This window comes from Neopelma chrysocephalum, unplaced genomic scaffold (assembly GCF_003984885.1).
Source record: "Neopelma chrysocephalum unplaced genomic scaffold, ASM398488v2 Primary Assembly neopelma1_79, whole genome shotgun sequence".
NCBI lineage: Eukaryota > Metazoa > Chordata > Aves > Passeriformes > Pipridae > Neopelma > Neopelma chrysocephalum.
In genome coordinates, this window is record NW_020897740.1 from 4,662,217 (window position 1) to 4,679,455 (window position 17,239).

The following is a 17,239-nucleotide window of genomic DNA, read 5'->3' on the forward strand; positions in this document are numbered from 1 at the left end:
ATGTTTATTCATGTGCAATCTCTCTGTATTTATTCTCTTAAGCTTTTCCTTTGTCAAATCCAAAAAAAGACAATGAAGAGTTTTACAAGTTCATGTTAGTTTTGTCAGTCCATTACATTTCTTTTCAGCCAAGAATCAGAAAGACATCTTTTGCTAACCAAATTCTTCACTGAGGGTCCCTGAAAAAAAGGGATTAGTCCTTTCTTTGAATACACGGGAAGGAGAAGGAAAAAGTGATAGCAGAGAATAAACACATGAGTTATGGCCCCTTTTACTCAAAAGACAGATGATGACCATGCCTGTTTTACCCAAAATTGCATCTCTTTCCCCTTCAATCTCAAACAGATACAATTTAACATTTGCTGGACTGGGAAAAAAGAGACAATAATAAAATGCTTTGGGCCAGATAGCGTTTGAGTCCTTGCTGTGAGGCAAACATATTACATGGAGCTGTCATTTGACGGAACACAGGCAGCCCTGTGTGACCGCCCTCGTCCTTCCAACCCAGCAGATGATTGGGTCACTGCTATCCAAGGTTATTGCTGGACCCAACCTTAGGGCTGGGAAGGAGGCAGGCTCTGCTCTTGGGTCTCATCTGCTCCTGGCAAGGGCTCCAAACACAAAACTCTTATATAAAAGAAGAAATAACGACCCTTTTTTCCCAAATGTTAACCCTTGCAGGTTGAAGAAGCACCACACTGCATTGCTGGGAAGAAGCTGTGAGCAGCTTCTGCACGGGAAGGAGGCTTTTCACCACAAAATGCTTCACAGCAACTTGGTTTAATGCACAAATGGGCTGAATGACAGAGCTTCCAATTGAAAGGTGTTATAAATATCACCAGGCTGAATTTGAAGCATGCTGATCAGACGGGAAAGATCACGATGCCGAGGAAAGAGCGCGCAAGCCAAGAAGTGTAGGTTTCACATCATGGCCGCACACAATAGAGGCCTTTCTCTGCTCGAGTCTGAGGTAATTCATTCTGCCAATTAATACACTTTCAGCCAGGAGGGTTACATTAAGGCAATAAGTCTGACTCATTTTTTAGCCTTTTTTTTTCTCCCTCCCCATTTTGTCATTTAGCCAAACACATATAGATAGAAAATCCTGCAGAAGTGTTCCTGATTGCTGAAATATTGCCTGTGAAGTGTTTATTATTACTGCACTAAACGAAAGAGAGTCCTCGGCGGCGTTTGCTGCGTGTGTCATCAAGCTCTGGCCTTCCAAACACATTTTACTGACATTCATCTCGCAGCTAATGAAATGAAAGGTTGAAAGCTGTGAAGTTTCACAGGTGATTAAACAATTTATACATAATTCAGAAATTAATCTTGGGTAAGTCACATTCAAAGAGCATCAGTAATGCAATTCAGTCTGGAAAAGAAAGCTAGCTCACAGCTAAAACCTGAAACTCCTTGTTTTAAATGTATTTGCTACGACAAAGCCAATGCTGGAAAACTCACACTATCAATTTAGTCACAAAAGTGAGTGGAGGTGGCAGCGACTCCATAGGTAACCCCAAGGCTGTGGTGATGGGACTGGCTCCAGCACAGCTCTGCAGGCTGACCCAGAGCTTGGGCTTGGTGCTGCACTAGCTACACTCACAGGACTGATGGAAAGAGGAGAATGGGAAGAACATGTTCACATCTGCTGGCAAAGTACCGTGTGGACAGACATCAACAGCAAAGTGCTGCAATGAGTTTGTTCCTCCTTCTGCATGGCTATTGAATCTTTGGTCACTTCATGGAAACAGCCAGAAGGGATGGCAGATGTAATAGCTCCTTGTGGGCTATAGATATTCTCCTGCTCAGGATCACATTGACATCAGCAGCTTTTGACCCAGTCATTGGACTCCCACCAGCCCTGGCTCTCTTTCTTCTTCAAGGAATCTGAATTTGAAGGGTACCAAACAAACATTCCAAGCGTCAAATCCCAGCCCTTGCCTCAGCCCCCTATATATTCCGTGCCCTCATTTTCCAATTCCACTTCCTGCCTGGAAGTGTCTACAAGGCACCATATAGTGCTGTATGGGTACATATGTATCAGCCTCAGAGAAGTGAATAAACCAGCCATGGTTGAGTGCCATACTAACAAAATTAGCTGGGGTAACATAAGTAACCCAGATCTCATTCAACGCTAGCTTGTGGCTGCATAGTGCTCACAGAAACATCCCACAAGTCCCATATTAATTCAGCTGTTTGTAACATCCCAAGACACTGCTCTCCAGTTCAAACCCCCAAACCTTTCTCATCTTACTTAGATGGAAAAACTCACGTATTTACACTGGTTTCCTGTCTGTGTAGTTATCCAAATATGCTTTTTTTCCCTTAAGTAAAATATCACGTCCACAAATTTACCCCTTTATTCTATTACACCAAAAAATAAAGTTGCAATTTTACGGAGAGTCCTCAAAGTTTTTATTCACTTGAAATTAAAAGACTAGCTCACATTTCTGCAGTTACTGAGAAATATAAGAAGAGGAAATTACAAATGAAGTAATTTCAAATGGAAAAGAAATAGCTCAGCGCCAAATTCTACCATCCTCAGTGAACTTCCAGTGAAAGTTGTGCTTGCATAAGGACCACAGAATGTGGCCCTTGGTAATAAGCAGGTTTCATAAAATGTACATGTCATATTTGTGGTGAGAGAACTAGTTTCCATGGTCAGGCTGAGTTCCCAGATTTCTTAGTTATGCTTCGATAGCAAATCTTCCCCAGGTCAGTTATCTTATTATGCTACAACATCAGCCCTTATTTTCTTCAAACTGCATTTAATATTTTGCATAAATAAGTGTGGTAAATTTTGCGTAAATTCTGCAATATTAGCCAAACACTCAAGATGACCCCAAACTGTTCCTACTAAACCAGGCATGTTACAACCTATCTAAAATTGCTGTACACAGCCACACAAGCTTTTGAGTACTCTTACAAACAGCCCTGAGAGCTAAAGCCACAAAGAAACATACACTTTTCCCTTAGTGAACTTGCATTAAAATTTCTATCATTTTTCGTGATAGTCTGAACTATTTTTCAGAAGAAGCAGCAACTATTTCTTTGTCAGACACTCCTCAATTAGAGCATTTCTCTAGTGTTATGCTATTAGTGTTTTTTTCTTTTTCCAAATCCCAAAATACCATGTCTCACAGAGGGTCAGGATACACATGTTGGAAAAAAAGGATTCTTAGAAGGATGTAGGAGTGAAAGAACCATCAAATGATGAATAACTAGAGACCATAAAGTTAACTACATGAATGAAATGGGAGAGATCAGATTGACTGTTCCTGTTCAGTGCATATCAAACCTCTAAAATTTAAAAGACTATGACATTAGTCCATTTTTATTATTCTGAATATCCCATCTCTGTGTGGTGTGGTCTGTTTCTAGGAACTGAACAGTTTATTTTCTAGGTGACAGCTGTACATATATATTAAGCAGACGGTCCCACAAATGTCCAAATGTCATTGTCGACATAAAGATTAACCTGGGATAGTGTCAAAATAGTAACACCAAGTTCAGGAGGAAAATTGCTTCCCACGGATGTTCTTCCAGAAATTTCAGCTTTTTTGCTTACATCTGCAAGTAAACATGTGTCTGGGGATGAAGAGAAGGAGCAGACCTTGGGAGCCTGCTCCTCAGAGGCCCATAGTGGAGGGCGAGTTACAGGGGGAGGTTATGAGAGGCCACCTTAGGCTTGGCCAGTGCTGGGCTGTGGTCCCTGTCTCTGCACAGGACATTTGAGGGAGTGACATGAAGAAACAGCATGGGGAAGATGGGTCAGGCAGGCAGGAGTACGGGGCAGGATCTCTCTTGTTCAGTCTCAAGATGGGACTGGCAAGGAACTATGAGCAGGTTTCTTACCCCATTCACCAATGCTTGTTTGTGGCTTATCACCACAGAAAATATTATGATATTTGTAATTTGTCAGTTTAGAAGTTATAACAAGCCCTTTCAATGTTTTTCTCTCCCTGTCCAGGAGAAGGGGGATGAAAAATAATGGCCATGTGCAGCAACAGAAGTAGAAGAAAGGAAACAAAATGTAGGAAGGTGAGAGAGAGAGGGAGGGAGAAATACCATTTAAACTGACAATTTGTACTTTTCAGCATCTGGATAACCAGCAAAGAGAGGGCAATACACCTTTCTGGATGAACTCATCATAAGTCACTCATTCCCCTAACTGGTGCTAATGCTTCTAAGCTACAAAGTCTTCCACAAGGGATGCAAAGACTGCTTTCACTTTCACCTTGGTCTACACATGCACCCTTGGAAGAAGAGAGCCCAACATGCTATCTTCATCCACTTTGTCCCAGGGAATGGGGAAGGTAAGATGTTTTGGCTGCCTGTAATCCCAAACACATGGCACCGTCTGCTCCAGTACATGTTCAGCTGTCCACACTGCAGCGGGACACCAGGATGAGTGGGGAATGATCAGAGTACATAGACTGAAGTAGTAAGAGAAAACCATGGAAGGAAACTTGCGAAGGCATTTAGGTTTTTCAAGAAAGCTCAGGAAAAGATGATGCTATTGGAAATTATCTCGGCTGTGTGGTACTGTGTGGCTCACAGCAGAAATTAGAAATAGGAGAACGTGTTCAGCACACCATCCACATATTGTTTGAAGCTTTAATGGCTTCTGGGTCCTGTCTGCACCATGGTTAGCACAGGAGATAGTAAAATGATCATTCAGAAAACAGGAACTCAGTGGTTTTCGCCAGCATTAAAATATCAAAATTATATGCTAGAAAACTAACAACAAACTTTAGCAAAAAAACCACAGATACACTTTGCTAAAATGAAAAAGAAAAGGATTAAAATTAAATAAAATGAATCTAAATGACTAATCAAGACTCATACTGCAGGCAGTTTACTATGTTTTGCGGTAAATTAAACACATCATTATCCCGAAAATTGGAAACGATTTAACAGAAATGGAATTTTTGCCTCACTGAAACGTGTTGCTTTGCAACAAAGCGGATTTCACTTCTCCAGTCAAACACTCAGTGAATGAGTCCCAGGACTAGGAGCTGTATGTGTTATTACAGAGCATTAACTTTTTCACTCAAGTAAACAAGGCCTTTCTCACAATAAAGTGGCCAATCTTTCTAAAGGCATTTAAATGCAGGCAGAGTGTGCTGTGCCTCACACAACTGGTGAGTTTTAAAATAAATATGGAGCCAGATTAAGTGAAAATGCAACTAGCTTCCATTACACTTTGAATTTTTAGTGCACATGAAGCTTGATTTGGAACATGGCTGACTTTATTTTCTAAGAATACAAAAGTAACTGCACATGTGAAATGAGAAAAAGTAGTAGTTCTTTTTACAAGATTGCACCACAAATATTCATCCTGGCTGGGTATGTTGACTGTGCTTTGTTTTCTTCTTACTCAATTTTTCACCACAGGCTTCCATGCTAAGTCTTAAAAAAACTGGTGAATCTAGATTATTTTGAGACAAAAGCTGAAATAAGTAGCTAATAAACAAAGATAATAACAAGCTTAGAAGAAAGCCCTACTCTCTCAGTTCAGTGGGTGACTGGTGAACGAGACCATGCAGGAACTCAGATTTTCGAAATTTCTGAGTGTGTCAAATCAGAATTTTTCTCATATTTAGGTACAAAGTAGCAGTTGTTGCCAAAGCTGATTTACCAGAACTTCTACTTCAAACCCCAAGGGAACAGATAGACAATTGGGATAGATCTGCACTTTTGCAAGGACTATATACCAAGAAAAAAAAAAGGATTTTCCGTACTGCACCAGATATTAAAAAAGTCAGTATCATCCCTTATCTGGCAGTCTAACTAAGCCGGAAAAAAGCAGAACTAAATTTGAGAACATAAGACATAAAAAGTAAAGAAAAAATAAAACTGATCACTAGACCAGAGTCCAACCTTGCTCAAGCAATGACATGTCCACTCTGATGCATGTGCACAAACACAGATGCTCACACCTGTTTGGAGAATGTAAAAGAAAACCTTGTCCCAAATAGTGATGCAAGATGGGATCTCTCATCTGGTTTTATCCACATGGGTTTTAAATTTGGATACCAAAATTCCTTGCTGGCTTCATCCTATGAATTCATTAAGCTCTGGAGCTTCACAAGAGGGACAACATTACATTGGAATACATTTAATATGCTGCTAAAAGGATGGGAGTTGCAGGCACACAGAGGCAGTTTCAAGCTCTCTGGTGTATACACACATTTTCCTATCCTCGTTCTCTTCCTCTGATCAGGAGGAGTTACCTGCAGCTGTTTACCCAGAGAGGGGAAAAAAAACGCTGTAGCACTGTTACAGAGCTGGACCTACTGGAATGAGACACAGATTGAGAACAAAACACATGCAATAAAGCAAAAGTATAGTGTATATATTTATCACAACTTCAGGCTGTTCCACAAAACAATCTCTTTCGGCGCATACATGTTATCATAAATATCACTTACACATCTGAAAGGTGGTAGGTAATATATTCCTCCTGTTCATAATTTTTTTCCCAGTGCTGCTTTTGTCTAGTAAATTTTAAAATGTACAAAGGAAAGGCTAGAAGAGTCCTGCTCTGCTGCCCATGGCATAAGCTGGATACAGGGATGCTGACATAAGCAGATGGCAGTGAGAGCCTCGTGGCCGTCAGGTTTCCTTCTCCTTCCACAAAAGGCACAAGCATTAATCCCAGGTGCCATAAACCCCTTGACACACACTTGTCATCTCTTAACATTGAAGGTACAGGTCATCAGAGATGGTGCTCAGAAATGACACATGTAGGTACTGCAGGTTTCTTAGTCAGAAATGCATTTATTTCCAGAGCAAGAAGTTGCCTTCTACCAAATACATTTCAAAAAAAGAACATTTACAGAAAACGCTGAATATAATGTTCATACCAAAACCTAGCAAATGACTGGTTATAACAATGCAAAGAAGAAATTCTTTCCTATGAGGGTGGTGAGACACTGGTACAGGTTGCCCAGAAAAGCTGTAGATTCCTCATCCCTGGAAGTGTGCAAGGCCAGTTTGGATGGGGCTTGGAGTAACCTGCTGTCCCTGCTTGATGAGCTTTAAGGTCCCTTCCAGCCCAAACCATTTTATGACCTGTGCCCACATGGGAGGGTGTGGGAGGGTGGGCATAGCCACGTGCTCCACCAAGGCCTCTTGTGAGTCAAGTGAGATTTCAAGAAAGCGGAACTGCAACTTAAAAGAAAGGCAGAGCCATTTAAAAAAATATTTTCTTAAAACCACCAAATTACTCCTCCTTGTTATAAGTTATTGCTGTAAACAAAAAAAACCCAGAAAAGCTGTCTCCTGCAGGGAATGCTGACTAAGGCAATTTTTGACGGCTTGTGACTCCTGAATATCCCACAGCGAAATTCCTGTAATGCACAATTTTGAATTACGCTTTAAAAACACCCTGTATAAATAGAGAAGATTAACCAGCAGGATAACTGTTCAGACCATATGTGCATGTTTTACTTGTTTTATCCTTGCAATTAAGGCTTCCTGAAATTGTAGCTTTGTATTTGAAGATTGAGCTAGCAGACTTACAATTTATAAGGTGTAACACTTAATTTAAAAAATGGTTTAAGATCACCAAGACTAGGAAAATCTCAGTATTTCTCAAAGGCTGATAAACTGCACAGCATAACAACTACTCCAGGTATTCTTCTGCAAAACAGATTACATTCAGTCAAAATCATTAGCACCTTCAAAAGGGAATTTCATAGAAAAAAGATGTAGGCAAAAGGACAATAATTTAAAATTAATTTTCATTTAAAAGTTCCAAACTAATCAGAGCAAGAGGGATGAATGAAGAAATGAGAGAGGAAGTGTAACACCTGAAAATTTACAAACAGAAAATCCTTTCTTCTCTGAAAATTTCGATTGTTTACCAAATCCTACATATTAAGCATTATATTCTAGTTTGTCTCCCAGTTTGAATAAATGTACCTGAACCTCTTTTTCCAAAGACATATACCTGGTTTTTTTTTACCCCCCAAACTAGTTTGAGTTGGTTTAAAAGCTGAAGTTCTATCCATTATTTTAACCTGAGTGAAAATCTTTCACTGTTTTCACAGTTATTTCAACTTGAGTTGGCCAGCCTGAGCCCTTTGTCAACCTTTCACTTGGATTTAGCCCAGAGACTCCCACTGGACTATTTTGAAAATAGTGATCTAATAATGAAAGTTTAAGACCAAACAGAAGACTAAATCCCTGAAATGGTATTCTGGGGCTGTATTGTGCATCTCATGGGGCAGTTCTCTGAAGGGGTGGGTCAAAGTCCTCATCTCCTTTGGGGAGTAAATGTGTAACATCATATAGACATAGATATACTCTCTTCCCTGACAATTACTCTTCAGGGGACATCAGACTGACTTTGCCTTAAACACAGTTTTTGGAGCTTTTGCCCTCTAGAGAAAAATTTAACAGTGCTAACAGTTTCTAGGCTCTTTGGTAGGGTAAGACCCTGCTATTAGATTCCCACAACCACAAAATGCCACTCTCAATTCTCCTCTCTCCTGATTTTAGATGATGGCAAGACAACATGAACACTATGAACTCATTGATGAGTGTCGCCATTTCAGCTCTCCCGCTGCGCGATTTAGAAATGAATTAAAAAGTCATGAAGAACTACTAAAACAATAGTTTTAGTACCAGCATTAAAAGAGCAAAAATAATAAAACTAGTAAAATAGCAAACCAGTAAAACTAGTCTCAAATAGCCAGCACTGACATGAGGAAGAGCTTCCATAAGGACAAGGAAACAAATGGAGCTGGGACAGAACCCAAAATTCATTTTGAAACAGCTGTGCCATAAAACAAGACCATAGAAGAGAGCAATCATTCTGTAAACTGCTAAGCAGCAAGGTAAGCACACATCAGCTTCATTTAGCTCACTGAAGCCTGAAGTGATGGGTATATTTAGACATTGCACGGAGAGCATGGAGGACAGGATACTTCTAACTGAAATTTGTGAGTTGCTTGTTTGTTTTGACAGTACCAAAATTTAACAAGAGCTAGATTAGTTTTAAAAATAATAATCATTCTTTTCAGGTAACATTTTTTTTACACCGTAGACTCCATGTTAAGCAGACATATAGTGTCTGCTAAGAAAACAGGATGAGTACAGATGTCATCAAGCCCAGTCACATAAATCTCACATAGTGTTGAGTCTCAAGATTTTCTTAGCATTACTAAAAAATACAGCTGTCCTTTAGTTGTCACCCCAAAACAGGGAAACATCTCCAAACGTGTTAAAAAACAATATAGCTACATTGTCAGGTTTCATTTGATTTTAGGATTGAAGGGAACCAAAAGCCTAGCTCAGAAGAGAATTCCTGAAAAGGATATAACCTCCCTATTTGGTTGCCCTCCTACATTCTTGAAGGAAAGAATGCATAAGTTGGAGACCAACATTTCCTAAAGAAAAAACATATGGTTGTTTTTCATCCAAGTCAGGGATGTATACAAAGAACAGCTAACTAAATATAATAATCAGTCCACTGATTCATTTCTTTCAGGACTATTTATCTAAATCAGTAAATAGATTATTTAAGAAAATAAAATAAAAAAACCCCACAGGAACCCAGTTCCTAATTAGAAACATCACATTTTGATTTTGGTTATATTGTGGCAACATGCCATTCTGACCAACCAAATCAAGAGATGGTGGCTGCAGTTTATTTAAACAGTAGTCCTGGGCAGCGAGCAGGTTTCCAGATGTGCTATCCACATCACTGCAATCAATAAATAAAAGGAGGAGGACTGTTGGAATGCTAACATTTGTCCAGAAAATTGCTCAAAGAGTTAAAGACACGGATGATAAAAGCAGCTGCACCAGTTCTTGTCATGCTGCCAGAGTTGAATGTTTACCCAGTGCTGCGTCCCCTCCAGATGAGGTGAAAAAAAAACCATAGAAAGTCTCTTTTCCCAACCATTTTGCCATGAAGAAAGGTAGAGCAAAGCAGACCAGATTTATGTGGTCGAAACAGACCCATGAAGACACATTCAGACAGTTGTGTGTAGGTTACTTGGCGCTTATATTAGCAGACATTCTGGGGGAGCATCTGCAATCCAAACACTACCCTGTTATTCCACAGTCCATCATTTTGCCTGTCGCTATATTTATAATTCATGCACTCTGGTCTTACAGCTTGTGCTGCAAGAGGGGCTCTGAAATGGGATGGCTGAACTTTGGGGTTGAATTATGTTTTATTTGTCGACCAAAGTCACAGGTGTACAGTTCTGGAAGATGCTGAATGCTCCTAGTGATGGACGCTTTGCGCGCCCTCATAAATCCCCGCTGCTTGGAGTAGGGGTCTAGTGTCCAAGACCCAGCAGTAGTGAGAGCAGGGTGGAAGTGCAGAAGTGAGGGAAGAGTGATGATAAGCTCAGGTTGAAATCAGAAACCTTCGTGCAGACTGTCCTGTGGAAACTGGGCACGAAGCAGGCTGCACGGCCACAAATCACTGAGCCAAGCGCCTGAAAATGTTTTGTCAGTCTTTTCCCTCCCCCAGAGCAGAGGGAAGACCCTCTGCCGACCCAGGATCTACCCTGAGGACCAGGCGGAGGATTAGCAGGAAAGGCCAAGGAATAGTTGGGCCAGAGCCAGGACAATGCATATATCATGACTGACTTCTCTGGGCCTGAGGGGAGCTCTTGCTTGGGAAAGCAATTCTTCAGCAACTGCCCGAATTTCCATTGCTGGAGCACGTGGTCCCACCAGTGGTTCCCCACCTGACCTGCCCAGTGTGTTTATGAGCAGCTCAGCTCTTAATAACTCAACAATTCTTCTCACATGCCCAGGATGGAGATCTGGGCTCTGAAAGAGCACATCTGTGCATAGTCAGAAAGCACAGAGATCTCTGAGCTGGTGCAGGCACTGCATCCCATGCAGCCCTTCTGGCTCCACGCTTCACCATGTCCTAATCCTTCACTGGCTGTTGGACTCAGTGCACCTACTGCCAATACATGCTATAAAACCTATAAGGTGTATTGGACTGACACCTTGAGATAAAAATAATCAAAAATTAAAGATCATCCTTCTTCCGTCAACTTCCCCAACACAGTCTAAGGTAGCACTGAAACAATCTACAGTCACAACTTGATGAAGTGAAAATAAACACAAGAAATGTAAGAAATCCTTGAATATGGATAAGGAGATCAGGAAGACCACCAAAACTAAGTTGGGAATCCATAAGTTCTTGTGTCTAAAGGTGCTTCTAACTATGCATTGTGTCTGCTTCCTGGAAAGAACAAGAAGAGTTGGCATAGACCTCTATAGGAGCAGGATATCATGTTTGAATAGTTTAAACCAGCCAGCGTAGCCTATAAAAATTATGATTCAGAGCCTAAGAAAGATGGGAAGTGGGTTGGACAGACAGAATTTTGCTCTTGATGTGCTACCCAGACTTTTCCACAGTTAACTGCATCTGGATGCGTACCATGATTTTTATCTGTAAAAAAACCCCAAACCTCAAGTATGATGCACCATATATGGCAAGACTGTTGCTTGGGCTGCTAAAGACAACTTGAAAGACTGTTTATTACAGCAAATAAAAGCCAACCTCAAAATGCAAAGGATAATAACCTTTTCCTTGACTCATTTTCAAAGATAATATGGATGTGGAGAATTTCAGACAAGTCTGCTTTCTTCAACAATTTGGCAAGCACAGTCTCCCTACAGAAGAACACTACCTGTCTTGCATTTGTGTTTCTGGATGAATTGTGTCTAAGCAAAATCCTTCTTTCTAAGAATTATCAAACCAACACAAATTAAGACACTAAAGAAATAGTCACATCAGGCAAAGAGCTTGACATGCCTATGAGAGTTTCTTTCATAAACATTTAAGAGCTACTCAAGAACATAAATACTCAAAACATTGTTCTTATCCATTTCAAGATTGTGTCATTGACATCTTTTTGCTAATAGGGCAAGAAATACCTCCGTTAATGAAACAGGCACTGAGTAGCAACAGTCAGTGTGGTACCACCTGGATATCTACTGTGTCTATGGCTCATATCCTGCTTCCATGAAATCAAGGTAACTTCTGACATTGACTTCTACTGAAGACTTCTACTTTCCTGTGATCACAGGAAATAAATCACAACTAACATAGTTTTCAATGTATTCTGTGATGGCATGAATTTAGAGGAAGTCTTCAGTGTAATCAGAAGATGATAACTAACATTATTTGCTGGGCTGGTTGAAAACTATCCCAAATCACACCATCTGTGGATTAGTCAGATTGTAAACTTAAGCACATTAGAATTTTAGCCTAAAGTTACTACTGAACAGCTGCTTCTGAACACACTAGTGCTTTTTAACACTGATAGCAGGGCATAATACCTCGTGAGTTAGCTTTATAAGAACATAGCAAATCTAAAAAAGAAGCTCCATATAGTGTTTAATCAGTGTAATATCTACATGTTTAAACACAGGAACTCATTAAACATGCTGCTGTTCTTGTCAGCCACTTTATGGCAAGGGTCCCATGCACACTTCATGTATTAACATCTCCCCAGAGATCTCCCAACACAACTAAATATTTTCATTTGGGACTGCTGAATTTAACTGTTGGTTAAATCTCCTGGATTTCATATTTTTTTAGGAACCACAGTCTAGGACAAGACTATGCTCTTGTCAGGCTCGTGGCTTACATGCGGTGTGGGCTTGAGCAGACTTCTGCTCCCCTCCCTCTTCCAAGAAGGACAATAATTGTTGGTTGCACGACAGCCTTTATCAGTTCAGCCTGTATCACTCTACTGTATGTAGAGTGAATACGTTCTGTACAGTCCTCACTGACTTCTGCCAGCTTGGACTGAGAGAACAAACAGACATCAAGGATCTTCTATCCCTTACAAATCCAGATGCAGCTTCTGAAGGAACATAAGGATGTTCAAGCCCAAGCAAGTCCAAGTCACAAGTGAGCATTCTGCGGCTTTAGAGTAATGGAAAGCCAGTACAAAAACCATAAAGCATACAGTATCTCTAGCTAAAGTACAAGACAAATGATATGTCAAGTCCTAAAATTGTGTTTCTCAGCTTCAGCTGAGACTGTGGAATACCTGAGCACTGCTGCAATAGGAAAATATAAACCATAGATACTGTCACTGACACAAGATACTGCACACAGTATGGCAGAAACCAAAACTGTATTCACTTGTCAACAAGTCGGGTTTGGTTCTATTTTTACTATTAGAAAGTAAGAACAAGTTCTGCACTAAATTAAATCCATCAAACCATGGGAGACTGGAGATCAGTCCAGAATATGATGCAGGATGTCTTTGTTACTAATATTCAAAGCAAAATCTGAACCCAAAATTTTGTGATTGGACACCTCAAGTGAAAGTAATTAATCTTTGTAACAAGACTTTACATCCTGTTTTAAAATGAGGGAACTTGGAGTACATTTTGCATTGTGGAGAAAACATAAGACAGGATGCTAAGCAAAGTAGAAAATGAAAATGTTGAAATGTAAGTTCTCATTACTTTTCAGGGGTAAGATTTCAGTAAGATTAACTGGGTAGTCAATAGTTGTTTTCTGACTATTCATATGATCTCTCTGCTCAGTTCTGATGCCAACATTATATTGCTGTTTCTATTGGGTTTTTTGTTGCCATCCATGAGGCTCTTAGGCAGGACCACTTACTGCTGCAGGGCAAAAATCAGCCTATATAAATCTGTGCTGAGTACTATTAATAGCAGACAACTGGAAATAAGAATAAAAACCTGATTTCCAGAAACCAAATTCCCTTTGACACCAGGTGAGCCCAGGTCTCCCCACAGAGATCTCCATTCAACTCAGCTATGAATCTCTATCCACTTAAGTTTCAGACCATCATGAAAACATCTCTTGTCTCCACAGAGTGCAATTTTTTCAACAAGATCTCAGCAGAGGAGACTTTTTGTTTGCCTTACCTGCATCAGCCGCTGTGATCAGTAGCATGTACTGCTCCTTTGCCTCCCGGTCCAGGCTCCGGACCAAGCGCAGCTCTCCACTGCCCGAGAGAGTAAAGGCTCCTTCCTCATTGCCAGCCACCAGCACATAAGTCAGCTTGCTGTTCAGGCCCTGATCATCATCCCTTGCTACAACCTACAAAAGCAATGCAAACAGAAGAAATATCAAGGACTGATGAGCACAGCATCTGTAAAATTTTATTGGGGTAGAGGAAATATTCTCTTTGATAATAATCCAAACTATCAGAATCCAAATGCTTCATTGTATAAATTAGCTGTAATTGTAAAAAATTACTTAACACTGTGGTGATGGACTTAAAAGAATAGTTTGAAAATACTAAATAGTTGATTATTTATTTTTCTCAAGTAAAACCTTTTCACAGTAAAACTGTGTTGGGGCTCAGTGAAAACCACAGATAACATGGTATAGGCTGAGCTCCATATGAAAGAAAGCACTGCACGTCCTGCTGTCTGAATCCATTTAGTGCTCTCTCAGTGTTTGGCATAGAGCCTCATCCCATGTAGGCAATGATCAGATTGAGAGATTTGTTGCATAAAAGCTGGGAATGAGATGAGAGATAGAGCAAACTCTTAAAGTCTCAGTGAAGGTGGGAGTGTAGGTAGGGAGAACACAAACAGAACTCCAAAGCATAATATAAAATTTTGGTAAAAAACCTCCATGCATACAAACAAAAAGAAAAGGAAGCCAAGGACTGCAAGTTTGATTACAGCCAAGGGGTAACTTTTCAATTGTCTTGCTCCTGTTTAATTTTGGAGGAATGACACTGTTCGTTAATACCATCTAGGCATGCTACTAATTGTCAGGGATACCTATTTATTGCTGAACGTACTCACCTGAAGAATAACTTTCGGGAGCGTCTCTAAATTCTCAGCAACATTCACAGAGTAGGGAGAAAGTTCAAAGGTGGGGATAAAATCATTGACATCCTTCAGAATAATATTGACTGTTGTAGTGTCAGTCCTCGGGCTGCTCCCACGGTCAGCCGACTGAACGGTCAGTTTATAGGAGGGCTTCTTCTCTCTATCCAAAGGCTTGGCAACTGTTATCACCCCTGTCACAGAATCGATGCGAAACTCATTATTGGCATCTCCACTCATGATGGCATAACGGACCTGCCCATTTGTCCCTTCGTCTCCATCCGTAGCAAACACCTGGATTAAATCTGTCCCTGTCAAAGTATTTTCTCCCACCTCTACTTTATAAAGCTTTTGGGCAAAAAGCGGGTTATTGTCATTAATGTCCAGGACTATAACCACCACATCTGCAGACGACGAAAGGGATGGCTGGCCCTTGTCTGTGGCTACCACAGTCAGGGTGTAGTTGGACACAGCTTCTCTGTCGAGCTCCCCGGTCAGCCTCACTTCCCCATCGATAGTGCCGATGGTGAATTTGTTTCCCAGAGGCCGGAGCAGACTGTATTCAATGTAGCTGTTGGGACCACTGTCAGGATCGGTCGCCTGTGCTTTGAACACAACTGTATCTATCGGCGTGTTTTCCGGGACGTAGGTCAGCTTAGGGGAGATAAAGGTTGGAGGGCTGTCGTTCACGTCCAGCAGAATAATTGAAACTTGGGCTGTGCTTGTGTACCTGGAGGCAGCGAGAGGGGCCATGTCGTGGACTTGCACGACAAGGCTGTAGAAAGACTGGCTTTCCCGATCCAAAGGCTGCCTGATGCTCAGCACCCCGCTGTTGTCGATGCCGAACTGCCCCGCGCTGTCCCCGGATGCAATGCTGAAGGACAGCTGAGAGTTGGAGCCTGGTTGGGTAAGGAGAAAAAAAGGTAGATAGCATAACTTCATCCCACTGACCTAGACATGTTTCTGGCCTCATTTCCACAGGAAATTTTCCTTCATTTTCCTATGGGAATGAGCACTGTATGATGGCGTTGACTGTTGAGCCTCCTCATCAACATTTTTGAATCCATCTGCTAATTTCAGCCAAGTGTCACAGTGGAGCAGAAGCCTTTGAAATGATTATTTTCTGACAAAAGTTCAAAAGAGAGAGAGAGGGAAGGATGTTAATTGGAGAGGCCACAGAGGGAGTGGCCATCAGGGTTCATCTCTGCATTTCATTCAGCAGGAGTTGCATGGTGGCACCATGAGTAATTTCCCCCCATCTACAATGGTTAGGCATAAAGGGTTTGAAGGCTTTTCCTTCGGAAACCAAGACTCAGTAGTTCAGCTGCTCATTGAACATCTGTTTTCCTCCGTTTTCCCCAGTTCAACTAAGCAACATTATAATTAATGTAATTATTTCATGAATTCTTCCACTCAATTAGAAAAAGCCACAACCAGAAACTCCCAAGCCTAACTGGAGCAAGCCAAGAGTGAATACTGGGGAAAGGTATGCTTCCCATATATGGCATGGTATTCCAAAATATCAGATGAACAGCCCTCATCTCATGATCGAAACATAAGTGGCAATTATGGTCAAGGGAGAGATTTATCATTCCAGTAAGGGAAATACAGTCTGAGTCTTGACAAGGCTGTGAAATATCCTTAAATATGCCATACAGGAAACAAATGTGTGTTACTGCTTCAATTCCAGAGTTCACTCTAAATTACTAATTTTTTGGAAATTGAGTTTTCTCTCATCTATCTTACTCCTATTTTAATTAATCTCAGAAGTTTCTTTTTCTTGCTTTGAGTATTCAAGACTGTGATTTCGGATCAGGAGATTACCAGACCATTACCTACTAATTTACCCCTTAGATTTGCTTTTTCATGCACAGAAACCAAGCTGCCCACTTAAGTAACTGATTGCTGTGCATTTTGTTATTTTTACTCAGAAGCTCTTTTCTCTCTGACTGAATTGCTGTGATAATAAAATTATTCCTGCATGAGATTTATTAATCTCTGCTGTTTATTATGTTCAGATTGGGAAATCTAGTCTTACTTGTCTTTCCCCAGTGGCTACTCTAATTGGCATCTTTCCCTCTCTCTTCTTTTCTTGTAGGAACTTAATTATAATATGAATAGAACCAAACATGAAAGACAAAATATTTGAATGCAATTAAAGAAATTAATACATTTATATGTCAGATATTAGTGTTTTTCCATTACTTTGATCAAGTGAAGGATGGTGAAAGTTTAATTCTAGTCTGGTTTTTGTTCAGTTGTATTTTCAAATGACTGAAAATGGATGAAAGTCTTGATTTCAATAAAGTACTTTGTGGCAATTTTTTCAATTTTTGGATATGGGTAGGATTTTGATCCTACAGAAGAAACTGACTTTTAAAAATACTGACTTTTTTCCTCCCAGTGTTTCCTATGGTGTTTA

General features: G+C 40.5%; 1 protein-coding gene across 1 annotated transcript in view; it reads right to left on the reverse strand.

The window, feature by feature from the left end:
- The window catches only part of FAT4 (FAT atypical cadherin 4), a 128,556-nt gene that overhangs the window by 37,515 nt on the left and 73,802 nt on the right, over positions 1-17,239 (reverse strand). The window contains exons 5-6 of the mRNA XM_027690029.1: positions 14,794-15,716; positions 13,900-14,074 (exon numbers count right to left, since the gene is read on the reverse strand). Of these exons, the coding sequence (XP_027545830.1) occupies positions 13,900-14,074; positions 14,794-15,716 (1,098 nt within the window). The remainder of the gene's footprint in view (positions 1-13,899; positions 14,075-14,793; positions 15,717-17,239) is intronic.